Source organism: Simochromis diagramma, unplaced genomic scaffold, assembly GCF_900408965.1.
Source record: "Simochromis diagramma unplaced genomic scaffold, fSimDia1.1 OVJJ01000510.1, whole genome shotgun sequence".
NCBI lineage: Eukaryota > Metazoa > Chordata > Actinopteri > Cichliformes > Cichlidae > Simochromis > Simochromis diagramma.
The window spans coordinates 2367192-2383241 of NW_024387326.1; the positions used below are offsets into that span (position 1 = coordinate 2367192).

General features: G+C 39.9%; 1 protein-coding gene across 1 annotated transcript; it reads right to left on the reverse strand.

Moving 5' to 3' along the window:
* Window positions 1-1306: 1306 nt before the first annotated feature.
* emp2 (epithelial membrane protein 2) lies at window positions 1307-12530 on the reverse strand. The gene is made up of 5 exons (XM_040006100.1): window positions 12398-12530; window positions 4851-5144; window positions 4661-4766; window positions 4440-4580; window positions 1307-4336 (listed from the first exon to the last, which is right to left on the reverse strand). Exons 2-5 carry the CDS (start codon window positions 4926-4928, stop codon window positions 4167-4169), a joined length of 495 nt encoding a protein of 164 aa, XP_039862034.1. The 5' UTR covers window positions 4929-5144; window positions 12398-12530; the 3' UTR covers window positions 1307-4166.
* Window positions 12531-16050: the final 3520 nt, after the last annotated feature.

The following is a 16050-nucleotide window of genomic DNA, read 5'->3' on the forward strand; positions in this document are numbered from 1 at the left end:
AAGCATGACATCCCGGTGCATTTCAGACCCAGCAACACGCTCAGACAAAAACTGGTTCACCCGAAAGACAAAACTCCAAAACACAGACTTAACAATGTGGTGTATGCTGTACAGTGCAGCGAGGAATGCTCAGACCTCTACATTGGAGAGACCAAACAGCCACTTCACAAGCGCATGGCACAACACACTATCTTTTTATTTTTTTGTTTTTGTCTACATTATATTAAATGTTTCATTATCGGAAACATTTTAAGAGATACTTGTTATTCTTAACATCGTAACAGATACTCTGACCTGTAACTATCGTAAAATGCTTTGACCGGAAGTAGACACCTTTCGCGCAAGTCTTACACATCATGCGTGGACCCTCATTTATAAACACAACTTCTCACCTCACAAATACCTTATCTGGAACAACAGAGATATTTTATAGAAAAATAAATCACTTTTCCTGGAAACTTGGGTCCAAAATGGGATCCTATTGGTGGCTCAGCTGGTTAATAAAGAGGGACAACTACTTACTTACAATGACTTTATTGCACTATATTATTTTCCAATCAGTGTTCAGGAATTCTCAATGGTGCTTGGTGCCATACCCTCAGGGACTTTAATGTTATATAAAAACACTGACAGCTCAATATTTACCTCAGTCACTCTCCCTGATCCAGCTGAGTCACCAATAGGAAAAATCTGCTTTTCACAAGAACTTGGTAACAGCAATAAGAAAATACGTAGTTTATTCCAAGAAGATATCGTCTCTCTCCCATATATAACATCTTATTGGAACCGATATGTTCCAGATATCAAGTGGAAGACAGTCTGGATGATCCCCCATAAATATTTGATTGTAAATAAGGTGAAAGAAGTCTCATTTAAAATTCTACATAAATGTTATCCAGCCAGTCACTACATGGTAAACGTGTCTACTTGAAAATCTCCCATGTACGCCATTTCTTTCTTATTGTTGTAATCATGAATCCTTTTCCAAACTTGCTGTGTTCTATTTTAAGATCTTCGTCCATTTCACTTTGTCAGACAGGTTCTACTTAATTGATTTCTTGGTCTTGCAGAAATCACACCTGATGAATCAATGTCTTTCTCACACAGGGCCTGGTAGATTTGGACATATTTTTTTTCCCTTATTAAAAACCTGAAACAAAACTGCACTCAGAGTGTAATTCCCATGAAATTTTACAATAAAGCCTAAAATATGGTAAGTAGTACACTGCAACATGGGAAAAGAGAAAAAGACAAGACACTGGAGAGCAAGTACGTATGCACACATTAATACCCAGTAGAACACTAGTTACAAACAAATATGTTTTATTTATTCAAAGGCATTTTTCGAAAGGTAAAAGAAAAATAAGCACAGATAAATTGATGTGTTGGGGCTGAGTATTTGTTCATAAATCTACTGGATGTTTGACCAGTGTGCCGCTTGAAGAATAAAATAAACGAGCTCGTACACATGATGTAGTTTTCTGCCGGTCCACTAGGTGTCGGTAGCAGACAAACGTTCAATCTGATGATGTGACCACATGACAAAAAATGTTAACAAATCACCAAAGCTGCCACAGAAGCTGCAACAGAGGACAAAATAACTAGTATATTGTAATTTAATTGGCTTTTAAAACAATACAAGGAAATGAGCCGTTAACAAGCAGAAACTGGAAATTGAAAAACTGCTAGCCTGCGGAAAACAACTCCACGCAGCAAAATATACACTGACAACATTATGAAGCAACATGAGACTTTAAATCAATTTGGAATTAATACTTCATTAAACATTAGAAATATTTCAGATGCAAAAAAGAAAGAAATCCCCATAAATGCAGTTTTGGTTTCAACAACTCATTTTTTTCTGTCAGTATGACCTTATGACATCTACATGGGTATAAAACACACTACAAGAAAAGTATACTAATAAATTCACTCTAAAGATAATAACGTGTTTTATGTTGAATATCTACAACTGAAATGAAAGGACAAACTATTTCATTTTTACTTTGTGGTGCCATAAAGACTGATTTGGTATGAGTTGGCCAGTTTTAGAGCCATCTGCTGTAGAAATATTCTTTCTTTGGATAAAATAAAACCAGATAACAAGGTGACTGCTTTGTGGTGCTAAAGATGGCTTTCTCAGAATCATAACCCAGTTACTCAAAAAAAACAAAAACACACAAACCTTGTTACGAATAGTTTTTTTTCTATAACTGGGCCATGACTTCTTAAAAGGAAAAGACCAGAGTATTTTTATTTGTTTTGGTTAAAGGCGGGGGAATTTGCTCTGAGGAGGCGGCCATTTCTAGGGCGACTCATGCCAAAGCAATTTAGATGAATAAATAACAACACACTCAATTGGGAAAATATGTTAATTTAACTTATCTGATCAGATGCCATGTTCAAAACGTTGATTTATCCACGGTTAAATATTGGTCTGCTTTAAAAATCATTACATCATAACTAAAGTAGAGTCAACATTAACAAACATTTTTGATAAAAGGCATTTATAATTACATGAGGCTTTTTACCAAGTGAAACACTAATGATGACAACTTGACAAAACGCATGAATATCATGGTAATCTTGGCCTTTAACACGCTGTTTTGTTCATTTTCAAGTATCGACTTGGGATAGTAAAGCTTAATAACTTCAATTCCACGCCTTTTCCACAAATCTTCATCACTGGTGAGTTAGCAGGTTACAAACTTCTGTGTTCCAAGCTTTATCTAACATTTCTCTTTACAACAAAAACAGCACAGTGCATCTCTGAAGTAATCCAGCACAACTATAATCGCTGATGCCCATGATGGTTTCAGTTCTTTTAAAGTAATGCAAGGAACTGCTGGCAGGTATAACATCTAGCTTACTATTAAAAGCTGACACACGAGTAAGTGCAGAGATGCTAGAAATGTTCCAGTAATGGACCAAGCAGTAACCCAGCCAGAGAGGGGAAAAATATGGTAATTACTTCATACATCGCCAGTCGCATGATGCTATAATCTAATAAACAGTGGTTTCAAAAGAATAGCTTCAAAGAAGCTGTGAACAAAACAAGCATAGTAATAACAAAGAAATGTTCATTCTTCTTTGAAGTTTACACATTTCTATGTTGTTTTAAATCCCAAATCTCACAGCAAATCACTGGTTCCTTTCTAACCATGAAAACACAAAAAGTAACATAAGAACATAACAAAAAGGTTAAAATCCTACATCTTGTATCTCTAACTACTGATTCACTACACTTCTATGCTGTGGTTAATATTTGTTTATTTATATGCCTTTTATTTTATAGATAAAATTTTTATCATTTGAGTCTAGCCTTAACTATACACACACAGCAAATATGTACAAAATAAAGTCTGTCAACTATAGATTCACAAAAAGAAAAAAAAGCCTTTAGCAAGTCTAGGAGATGTCAGACAAGCCTCCACACTTTTTCCTTCTTCCACTATTATCCTTTTGGATAAAACAGTCCTGTGACTGGAGTTGGTGGAAAGCAGGAGACAGCGACACAACAGGGGGAGACAAAGCAGAGCTCTCTTCCTGTGTTTTTGCCAAGGGAAAGGGAGGAAGGTGAAGGTAAGTTCTCACAAAATGCAGCAAGGGTCCTCTGGAGCCTCGTCTATGCAGAGCAGTGGATGGGTGATGAAGTCACCTAGGCTCTTGTGGTGTGCATTTGCATCAAGCTGATTTGACCTTATGTAAATGGAGCTAGCCAGCACAGTGTGCCATGCTGGCAAAGGTAAGGTTACACTGTTTAAACAAGGCACTGCAGATCAAATGTGAATCACGGTGCACTTCTCGCCTTAGATAATTGCAGAAACATACTGCAGTGGCTACCACAGACGTAAGCAGGGGAAAAATTGGACTGCCATGTCTCTAAAGGACTTGAATCCGAAGAGTCATCTTTGCCACACTCAGTAAGAACAATGTACCATCAGGAACAAGAAGCTCATGCATAAGATGGACCAAAAAAGTACTAAATGTTTTCTAGATTTGCACCTGTGATTTGAAATGATGCAGAATTTAAAGCAGATTCCAATAGAAAATAAAAAATAAGGGTTAAAAAAAGAATGTTAGATGAGAAAAATTGTTTGTTTGTACTCATATGTTCAAGTTTCCATTTATAGAATTTGAATATTGTTTATATAAGCCTATTATGTCTATTTGCGTTTCCTGAGCACCAGGTACACGAGGCCACTGATGAGAGTCATGGGGAAGCTGATCCACGCCACAACATAAGAGGAGCCGAATGAGCCTTCCTGAAGGTCATGCTTATGAAAGCTTTTGTTCTCGGCCGTGTAGATGGACACCGCGATCATCACACATAAAGCTGGGAGATGAGAGAAGAGATAAGGAAAAGGATGGAAATCATACACACGGATAGTGGATATAAGTTGCATTAGAACATTAAAAGTTAGATGTGTTTTACATACATGCCAATATCTGGATAATGGCTGTGAAAATGAATCGCTCTCCCTGTTTGATCCTGAAGAGCTGAAGGATGAAGACGAAGAAGCTGACGCAACACAATATAGTGGCAAGGATCATGGTAGCCTGGACTGCCTGCAGATAAGCTGAGGAGAGAGAAGTTAGAAGTTGTAGCATACCCAGATGTAGATTTACAGAGATATAGGACGTATACACACTGTCTTACCTGCATTCACAGTGTGACTGTCCTCAATCGATTCGCAAGTGGTGTTACATGCGTACCATAAGTCACTAATAATGTTAATGCCAGGTCTTGATACCACCCACCACGCCTACATCAGGGATAGACACAAGCATTGTTAAAAAAAGTGAAATGATTTATGTTAAAGGAGTGTTTATTTTCAGTGTGTACTTACATTGTGAATGGTGGCAACGAAGAGCAGGATGGCTGCAGCCAGATGAAAGAGGATGATGAAAGCTAAGACGATCAACATGACTGCCCTTCTGTCTAACTTCTATCTGCTTTTTGTCACCTGTCGGTCAAACTGGTTAAATACCCTGCAGGCCGTTTCCCCTCGCTGTTTGTTTCTCCCACTGGCTGATTGTCAGTTTTGGTGGAACCACTTCTGTATGTTTATGCTGGCTGTCAGACAGGCGGGGTTGCAGACTGATAGTGAGGAATGGATCAAGGCCGCTCACATGAAAAGAACCTGTTGGAAGCAACATGAGTGTAATAGCTGAGTAAATGAAAAAAAAGAAATGATTTCTTTAATCATCATCATCATGCATGATCGATACCAATATCGATATTTGGTGATGTAAAGATTCAGCTCGTATAGATACACAAAACAGAAACAGATGTCCCAAAAATGTGTTATATGTAGTCGTTCATGAGTCCTAGCTAAGATAATATGACAATGTTGTTTAAAAATAATCTTCCTTTATTGTCACAAGTGGTCGATTACTCTCGATTACTAGTCGTCGTTGACTGTCGAGTGCAGAGTTGCAGCGTGGTGGACAAACTAAGCAAGATCAGCACTCATGGTTTGAAGTGCGTTTCTCCTGTGTCATTTTTTTTTTTCATTTTAATTTATGAGCTAATATGTGCCAACATACATATAATGCCAAATAACTAATATTGGCAATGTCAACACAGTCTTTAACTGTTTATGGTCATTGCACAGTCATACCTTGTACAATAGTACAAAGAAACTGGAGTACTGTCTCATATCAGCGTTCAAAGAAAAGCAAGCAGTAATTACCATATCTACAGAATAACATACATACAGAACAAAATATAAATTATGTATACAAATGAAATGTATAATAATATAGCACTGACAGGATTTTTTAACTATTTAGAAAATATGTAGATAAAGCATCGCTAAAAACTTCAATTACAATCCGTCTATGTATATTCTGTTACACTGTGTCCAAACAGCTGTCAAAGAAACAGTCAGAAGCCTCAGAGTCTTCCCTTAAATTAAAGAAAACACACATCTTATGTTTTGTCCAGCAAATCATGTGTACATGTGTGTCAAAGAAAGAGTGGGTGTTTTACACAGTATATATACACATTTACAATGTGTGGGAGTGTAGTGTATACTTTGCAGTGATTAAAGGCCTTCATTCAGACTTTATGGCAGCGAGGACTCAGCAGTAAACTTTTTTGGGGGGGGCGGGGGTGTGTGTGTGTGTGTGTAAATCTGTGTTTTGTTCAAACCTGAGATTAACCAACACAATGATACACAATTATCAGTTACAAATTTGATAAAAAGAATGCCAGTAAATCAAGACCCACTGCCGTGGATACATTTCAGTAAAGTTTACATATTTCAAATGAACCAAGGGCACTCAGTGTGCAGGTTCAAATACCAGCTTATTCTTCTTCTTCTGCAGTGTGACCTTAGCCTTTGTAGCAGTATGATTCAAACTAAATGTCCAGAAGTGTATGGTTTCACAAATCACTGTTGACAGTCATAACAGGTTGGGTGTATCTGTTAGGATAAGACGTATTTGTGTCTGAACAGGCAGTTATTTGAACAATAAGTTACTGTGTTCTCTTTCTGCAAGGTTGCGCCTGATTTATTTTCTTTTGTTATTTTCATTAGTTTTTATTTGTGTATTCTACAGACAAATTCCTCAGAGTGAATAAAAATGTGGATTCTATTAAAAAGAAAAAAACAAAAACAAACTCAAGCATACCCAGAAAACCATGTGTGAGTTAATCCAGGGTTGAGTTTTGCTCAGCATAAAAAAAATGCCTTGTCAGCATCATTCGGTTATTTGGCTGCAAATGCTCACATAAGACAGGATTCCAAAATCTACAATTCAACTGTGACATTTTACAGCACAGCTTTAATGGCACTTTATAATATAATGTGTCTGCAAATGTAGGCCTACATTTCTGAAACACATACTGACTAGCATCTGCGTCACACAGTGTCACACATCAAACTCTACCGTGGAGATAACGCACATAAAACAAAACATATGATTTAGATTTCTGGAAGTGCCTCCCACCTAAGGTTCAGAAGCTTACGAGGCACAGACGCAAACATATTTAAAAGCATGTGAGTGTACACAAGCATACACAGACACACACACAATCACACACACACACACACACACACACACACACACAGCCCCAGCCAGACTGCAGAGGAATTAGTCTTCCCCGCCAAAATGGAGTCACAGTAAAAACAGTCTCTGCCCACCAACAGGAAGCAGGTCACCGTTTTTGTGTGCGAGTATGTGGTTGTGTGATGTGCCAAAGGATAGGTCCTCCCTGTCTGGGTAGGGGGGAAGGGGGCACCAGGTGGTAAATAGTAAAAAGGAAGCGGGAAAATAACAACAGCCATCTAAAAGCACAGGGTTCAGGTTTCCAACAAGCATGCAAACAGTAAGGGCTTTTCAAGCCAAAAGATCATAATGATACTGTTCTGAAAATCAAACTGGAGAAGACAAAGGCTTGGTAAGACTCATTTAAACCGAGACCAGAGGTTGTGAGGAAAAAAAACTACAAAGAAATGGAAGTGAAACTCCTGTCGCACGTGAGTCTGCAAAATGTTTATTCTCAACATAAACGCTTTGAGGCAATAAAAGCCTGCGATGTCTGTGTTTATATGGTAGTTTGGTGTCGTTGTGTGTTTATATGTGACACCTTATATATAAAGTAGCTACTGTATGCCAACTCTCTCAATATCCACACAAAGTAGTGAGTAGCACACATATAACACTTTATAATAAATCTGTTTCTGTAAATCTGATTTTAGTTTTTGATTTTACAGATTAGCGCTAGCACAGTGAAGGAAGCATCGAAAGACATTTGGGGGAAAAGGGCGGCCAAAGTTAAAAATAAAAGATAATTTAATTCACTTCCAGTGCAATGCATCTCTTTGAGCCTAATCTGACCTGCAGGGACATTCTTTGGAGTGGAAAATAATCCCCAGACATGCCCATGTGGGCACACACAGCTGGATCTTCTACTGTCTGCAGCTGCCTTCACATCTCAGCAAAGAGAGGAGGAGCACGGGAGGAGGGAGGGATCAGAGAAACAAGGAAGGGAACCCAATTGGAGGGAAATGGAGGGAAGGCAGAAAAACAAAAACATGAGCCTAGAGGCACATACTGAGTACAGTCGTGCAGACTTTGATGTATGCACACATTCACAGAATGCAAATTCGCAAAAATTTGGGAGCCGAGTTAAATATAAGAAAAACATACGATTCGCATAAGGAAAATGTAGATAATTGAAAGTAAATGAAATAAGTGTCTTTTGTGTTGGTGAGTGCTTGCACTGTAAAGATCTTCATTACTTTGACTGCCAGCCCCCGATTATCATGAGCATGATTAAAGAAAAGAAAACAACACTTACTACCAACATAGCCTAACATTAGCCTAATGTGGACCCTGCACTCCCAACGACCCTAATGGGTTTCCCTCAGCGCTGATAGTAGAGTGTGAATTGTCGTTCCTCTGACATCAGGCAACAGCTGACACACAGACACACACACTATCCACATTCATGTTGCATACATTAGCCGTGCTTCTTTGACCTGCTTCACACCAACACGGCACAATTTGTCACACCTTATCTATCACAACAGACAGATTTTATTTGCCTCAACTGTGAGGTGTGCGCCACCAGAACAAGTAATAACAAATCTATTGTAACACCATCTTTGTCGTGGTCATTAACAAATGTAATCTGAACTAAGATGTGATGTTCACTATGTTCACAAGAGACATGTAGCTGCTAAAGAGTAACCTACAGAAGCTGAATTTTTGCTGTTATGTTTTCCCTGTGAGGCTGGTGTTTTTAGAGCTATTCAAAGTGGGTTTACATGGTTTAGGGGCTTTAGTTTTGTGAGACCTTCTCAGCACAAAAAAAATGACCATGGAAAGTCTCTAGTCGGAAAAAAGAACAAAGTGAAGCTTAGCTTTTCTCCACATCAGCAGCAGTATAACTCAGGTCATTTTACAGTAAGTATATTATCCTGTGTTTTGTTTGTACAAGATGTGACAGTTCCCTTTGTGTTTAACTTTAGGAAAGTCTGGCATACGGCTAGGTGTAAGCAGAGAAACACAATGACAGATAACTCCAGTTACCTTCCCTGTCACACAGATACACACACGCTGACAAACACCACAAATGAAGCCATTCCTCCTCTCCACTCAGCCTTATAATAGGAGACTGGGGTGGGGGGGGGGGGACTCAGTCAGTGGAAGAGTGCAAGTGTGTATATGTGTGTGCTCATGTCGACTGATTCCCTTGTCTGGTGGAAAATGCTGACTTTTAATGTCCTTTTTTTTCCCTCTTTTCATAAAACACAAAGCCACAGACTTAACTGGGCCTCTGCATCTCACTCCCCCGCCTCTCTCACTGTCCCATTCTCCCTTTCTCTCTACTTATCTCTCTCTCTGTGTCTTTGGCCATGGAAAATTGGATTGAGGGAAAAAAAAGAGAAGAGAAGGGATAAAAGACTTCCAGTGGAGCCCTCTTGAATACTCCTTTTTGTATATGCACAAATATTCAAAGAAGCTTAAGCTGACAATTGAGAAACATTTGCTCATGAAAAACTCAATCTCCATGAGAAATTAAGACTCATTTTCAGTGCTTTGGTCATAGACTTGGTCATAATGTTAAATTTATATATCATAACCATAACTTCCCACTTATAGCAAAGGGGAACCAAATCTTTCTGTGTGTATACGACTTACAGGCCAAGCTTTGGATTACCTTTACACAAAAGGTACACTTTCCCAGGACCAATGGCAGAAATCAAGCATTATGTATCTATAAGAGGTATTTTTTAAATACGATGCTGCATTCTAGATGCAACTTTACAATTACTACATGGGGAAACATTTTAGTTCATCCTTAGGGACAGTGTTTGGCTACATTTGTAGACCAAACTCTGTATATTGTGTAGCAAGTCAACAGTACTGTGCTGTTTTAGGGGGATTTAAATGACTCAAAGTCATGCAGCATCTGACTGAATTTGAAGGACACAACAAGGATTGGTGAGACTTTAAATGTCTGTGTTGAGGAGACCCAACCTGGCTTCATCTTTCAGGGACTAGCTTTAATGGGACAACACAACATTAGGCGTCAAATATTCAATAAAAGTGGTCCTCTGGACTGACTGTTGCTCTATTCCTTGCCATCCATACTAAAATATTAGAAGAGTGTACAATACAGTCTATGAAATTGCAGATAGACCAGTTACTTCGGTGGTTATTTGTGTTATTTGTCTGTGAATGCATACAAATGACATATTCACATCCCAAATAGACAAAAAGACTCACACAATATCAAGTTTTTCTGAGTACTAGAGAAGGGTAACATGAAGTTACAAAAGAGCCCAAAAAATAAGAAGAATCTGCACACATATACACAACTGTTTTCCTTCTGGCTTCAAATACTTCAACACAGGCATTCTTTCATGTTGGACGCTAACATGGTTTTTAGGTGTGTGTGTGTGTGTGTGTACGTGCTTTTCTTCACACATTCCTAATGTGACAGTGCTGAGTAATAACTTCCACATGGAGAGACAGAGGGAGAGAGAGGTTAAGTAACACCTGACAGAGAGACGAAAAGGAGACCTCCACTCACATCTCCATCCCTATTTATTTATATTGTTCATCTTTTTCTGTTCTTCTGTCAGTCACTTCACACTTGTTCCCTAATCGCTTTCATCTGTCAGCGATGCTTAAAATCTCTCCATAAGCCTGCTGTCTAATTCCCCTCCTATCATATGTCACTCATGTCTTTCCGCGTGCCACATTCTGTATGAGGGGAAATGCTTGTGGCTCGCTACCTCGTGTCACAAAACATAAGTGTAAGACGGAAAATGCTTCAGGAGTTATTCTGCCTGAATTATACATCCAAACCCTCTTGCACTCTAAAACTTGACTCTGATGGGATGAAAACACACCACCTTCAATATGGTGGGATGATGGTATAAATCAAAATGCAGCCACGTTTAGCTTCACTCCTGTATTTAGCAATTTATCCATCCATTTGCTCACTCAGTGTCTTGCTTAATGCACTTGTTCACATGTATATTCCCTGTATGTGATTATTAAGAGATATGGAAACCAGATTTCTACTCGAAATATAGCTTAATGTGGGCGAGTCTCGGTCGTTGTGTCCTTGGGCAAGACACTTCACCCGTTGCGTACTGGTGGTGGTCACAGGGCCCGGTGGCGCCAGTGTCCGGCAGCCTCGACTCGGTCAGTGCGCCCCAGGGCAGCTGTGGCTACAATGTAGCTTGCCATCACCAGTGTGTGAATGGGTGGATGACCGAATGTAGTGTAAAGCGCTTTGGGATCTATAGGGACTAAGTAAGCACTATAGAAATACAGGCTATTTAGCATTTACCATATTGTGATTGCAGCATGGTCTATACCACAAGTGGCATTGAGGCTGGAGTAAATAATGCTTTGATGTCTCAGTTCCTATTCTCAGGAGCGTGTTGCAACCTGACAGAGCCCCCTCCCGCCAATTTAACTTTGCCCACGCCATCCAGTGTATCCACATTATTGCAGTTCAACTGTAACCCTCCCATTTCATATGTCCTCATATCTTTCTCTATACTTTTATCTTATTTGTTGCTGGAGCTAAAAAAAAATCTGTAACCACAGAAACCTAAAATAACATAGTCTAATGTTATTTTCTATCCACAAGAGGGCGACAGGCATGAAGAGAAACAGGGATCTACCCCATTAAAAACTTAAAGACAGGGATAAAGACATTACAGTGTGTGTACTGCATTTAGATGGCACCCCTTAAATATATTATAAGCAACATATATAAAGCATAGTCCCGGAAACCACAACCACAGCAACATAACAGCCTTCTGTGTCATGTTGCAGGAAGCCCGATCTTTAAGTCCCAGAGTTCACAGGCGCATATTTTCAGCGTCCATTGAAAAAAAAACGAAAGAAAAAACGAAATGTTTATCCTCTTTCCCAACACACTAAAGTTTCTTTCACTGGGCTTAAAAATACGTTTTACTCCCACACACATTATCAAAGTGGCTGACAACGCCCCTTTTATTTCCAATGTCTGAACTTGGAGCTGAGTTACAATCTGTGTAAAAATACCCACAGGGCAAAACACGGCAGTAAGGGACCCTTAAACCCTGCAACAAACAGTAAGAGACGGCCTAATGTCCAAATACGCTTAAACAGACATACCATAAAATATTTTTTTAAGGTTCTGGTTATTTATATTTATATATTTTTGTTGTTGTTGTTGTTTTAATGTATTAATGAATGTATTTATTTATATTTTTAGACAGCTGTCTTCTAGAGCAGTAAACACGTTACGCTGCACTTCAAACACATAAAGTTCCTCTGAGTGATGCCACAACTCCCACATAGAAAGTTCCGTTTGGCATTTAAGCGCCAAACTAAACTTAAAATAAAAGTTATCAGGAAAGAAAAGTTCGCTCACCGAATTTGGTCCAAGCACGAAAAACAACTCTTCTGTGGAAGAAACAGCCTCCAACGTGAGAAAACAGCAGCTGTCGTTCTCACTAGTAATAATAATAAAAAAAAAAAAAGTACAAATGCACGTCCGCTAGCCCGGCCGTCGAGAGCGCGCGAGGGAGGGAGACCTGGAGCTGGGTGTGGTTTGGACTCGATGTACTGGGAGGTCTACGTGTGCGCGCGCGCGCGTGTCGATGATAGGTGACAGGAATTTGGGGCCCGGCGGGAAAAAGAAAAGAAAAGTATGGTGAAAAAAATAGAAAGTTTATATTTCCTCACATGGCTACAGTCTGAATGAGAAAAAAACAAGCGGAAGGAGTCCGAGGACAGGGAGGGAGACAAAAGGAAATTAAAGAGATAAAAGGGGATGAAAAGTGAAGGAAAGGAAGGAATGAAGAAGGAATACTGAAAAGGGGCGAGGAGCGGAAAAACAGTTGACTCTGTTACCTGTGTTTTCTTTAATTTAGATTTTTTTTAAGTATTCCTTCATTTTAGAGGTCAAAATATTTGTAATTGCTGCTTTGCTGGTTTGCAGGACCCCCCCTTTGTATTCTTATCCACCTTAAACACTCCTTTTTCATTGTTGTGATAATTCTGGACTTTACCTCCGAGGCCCAGTGTGGGCAGCGTTTGGATTTTCTGCTCATAAAGTTTGGTTTCCAAGTATAGCACTGCTTTCTTGGCGGGCTGCCACAGCTTGTTATAATTAAAAGTTCTTTCTCTTAGGTTCTGCCACAAATTTAAAACAACTGCTTCTTGGAAGGCCCACGGTTTACATCCACACAAAGAGCAATCATGAAAAGACAAGCACAGAAAACGAGATCTCCCTCTTTAAGCTCTCACAAGTTGCTGCTTTGCAATCAGAATCCTGCCCTGTGTCTGTTTGCTGACAAGCACTACCAATCTCTAACACTCCAATATGTCATGCAAAAATACACTATAATGCCCAAAGTTTTCACTCACCCATTTAAATCATTGAAATCAGGTGCTCCAATCACTTCCACATTCACAAACATTTTTTTTAAAGAATGGGTTGCTCTCAGGAGCTCGGTGAGTTCCAGCGTGGTACTGTTATAGGATGCCACCTGTGCATCATATCTAGTCATGAAACTTTCTCACTACTAAATATTCCACAGTCAGCTATTAGTGGTATTAAAACAAAGTGAAAGCGATTGGGAACAACGTGAACTGGTTGGCAATGTAAAATCACAGCGTGAAGTCAACGGATGCTGAGGCTCATAGTGCACAGAGGTCACCAACCTTCTGCCGACTTGGTCGCTACAGACTTCCAAAGTCCATGTGAGTTTGAAATTAGCTCAAGACCGTGTATCAGACTGGACTCTGTGGAGACATGTTCTCTGGAGTGATAAATCATGCTTCTCTGGCTGGCAATCTGATGGACGAGTCAGGGTTTTCCAGGACAATGGTACTTGTGTGACTGCATTGTGCCAAGTGTAAAGTTTGATGGAGGGGGATTATGGTGTAGGGTTGTTTTTCAGGAGTTGTACAGTTTGGGGATGGTCCCTTCCTGTTCCAACATGGCTGCACAACAGCACACAAAGCACAGTCCATAAAGACATGGATGAGCAGGTTTGGTTTGGAAGAACGTGACTGGCCTGCATAAAGTCCTGATCTCAACCCAATAAAATATCTTTGGGATGAATTAGAGCAGAGACTGTAACCCAGGCCTTCTCATTCAACATCAGTGTCTGATCTCACAAATTTGCTTCTGGAAAAATGGCCAGAATTTCCCATAAACACTTCTAAACCTTGGGAACCTGGGCAGCACGGTGGCACGGTGGTTAGCACTGTTGCCGCACAGCAAGAAGGTCCTGAGTTCAATTCCACGATCAGGCTGGGGGAGTGTGGAGTTTGCATGTGTGGAGTTTGCATGTTCTCCCCGTGTTTGCGTGGGTTCCCTCTGGGTACTCCGGCTTCCTCCCACTGTCCAAAGACTTGCAACTTGTGGGGATAGGTTAATTGGATAATCCAAATTGCCACTAGGTGCGAATGGTTGTCTGTCCCTGTGTATTGGCCCTGCGACAGACTGGCGACCTGTCCAGGGTGTACGCCGCCTCTCGCTATAACAGCTGGGATAGGCTCCAGCGCCCCCTGCGACCCTGAAAAGGATAAGTGGATGGATGGATGGATGGGAACTCTTCTTCCCTGAAAAGTTGAAGCTGTTATAGCTGCAAAGGGTGGGCTCACATCCTATTAAACTCCATGGATTAAGAATGGGATGTCACTCAAGGCAGATGTGCAAATACTTTTGGTAATTTAATGTATTTTTGTATGGTATGCAGCTGATGTAGTTTTAGTTAAGGTTAGCATAGTTCCATTGGTCTGCAACATTTGTCTAATGTAACAGAACAAACTAGCAATTTATGTGTGATGGTGTCTTGCAAAGATGTAGATGAGATAATGAAACACAGAGGCTGTTTGGTAGATATGAGGTTAAAGTCAGAAGCTGAACATCAGAATTAACTATGTCTACTTAAAGGGTGTGGCGATAACAAGACTGCATGAAGAGATCTGGAATATTAAAGATCATGGTGCCATAGTTCTTGTTTATATTGTTGGACAAAGCTTCCTCTTGTTTCCAGTATTCATACCAAGCTAGAGGTGGAGCGCCTTACTCATCTGTCTCAGCCCAGAAGCACAAAATGAGCATCAAGCAAGTTCACAAAAGGGTTCAAAAGTAAATCTATTCACTCTTATTGCTAATCTCAATAGGTCCAATAAATGCAAACACAGAAAGTCTTGAGGAATCATAGAAAGTAATTCAACAATCCTTATTGCTAGTTTTTCTTTTGTGGGGTGAATGAAGCCTTCAGTAATACGGATGCAAAATGAGAATAAACATTAAAAAAAATTTTTTAAATGTGCTGCATGAGAGAACAGTTTGACTTCAGCAGAATGCACCTATTCATAAATGTGCTAACAGGGGCGATGCCATGTGCTGAAGAGGCATGTAAAGGTAAGATGAATAAACAGAAATAATTTCTCATTTTGTTTTACTTACTCCGTTGTTCCCACATAAGTGTTTTCATTTATTTACCACTAAGGGCGTTTATATAATGTCACACCCATCTCTAAAGGCGTATCTGCTGTGGGACTGGGTCTGCAAACAACTCTCCCATCAAGACTTGCCATTTGCAAATAATTTACAGCCTAACTTAAACCTCAACAACTATCAGGAATCCCATCTCTTGTTACCACTTCTTTTACACTCGCCAATCTTACATCGTGAGTTTAGGGCATCTTTGTCTCGCCTGCCTTGCTGGCTGGCGTAACCGCTCTGACAAGGTGGAATTCTTTCCTGTGGTCATAAGGAAATAGTTGGTAAAGACAAGCACGAGGTAATGAAGAAGGCATTGTCCGAGCTCATTGTGCAGCTCATAATTCCGTGCATTTTCCTGGCAGCCGCAGCTCGTGACTGCTGCCAGTGTGACAATGGCTGCAAATGCAAAAAGAGCTGATGTTAAGCATCACCTTCATAGTGAGGCAGCAGTGTTATGCCAGCCAGACACATGGCATTGGGCTGCTTCGTTCAAGAGCTCCACTGATTTAAAACAATAGAAGGAAATGGAGCTTAGAGGCATAACAATAATATCCTGG

What these genes read in the sequence shown, in the direction of transcription:
- emp2 (XM_040006100.1), bottom strand. Translation starts at nt 4,928, where the DNA reads ATGTTGATCGTCTTAGCTTTCATCATCCTCTTTCATCTGGCTGCAGCC. An exon ending in CAGTCACACTGTGAATGCAG is followed by an intron (nt 4,581 to 4,660) that starts GTAAGACAGTGT and finishes CTCTCTCCTCAG; the next exon opens with CTTATCTGCAGGCAGTCCAG. An exon ending in CATTATCCAGATATTGGCAT is followed by an intron (nt 4,337 to 4,439) that starts GTATGTAAAACA and finishes CTCATCTCCCAG; the next exon opens with CTTTATGTGTGATGATCGCG.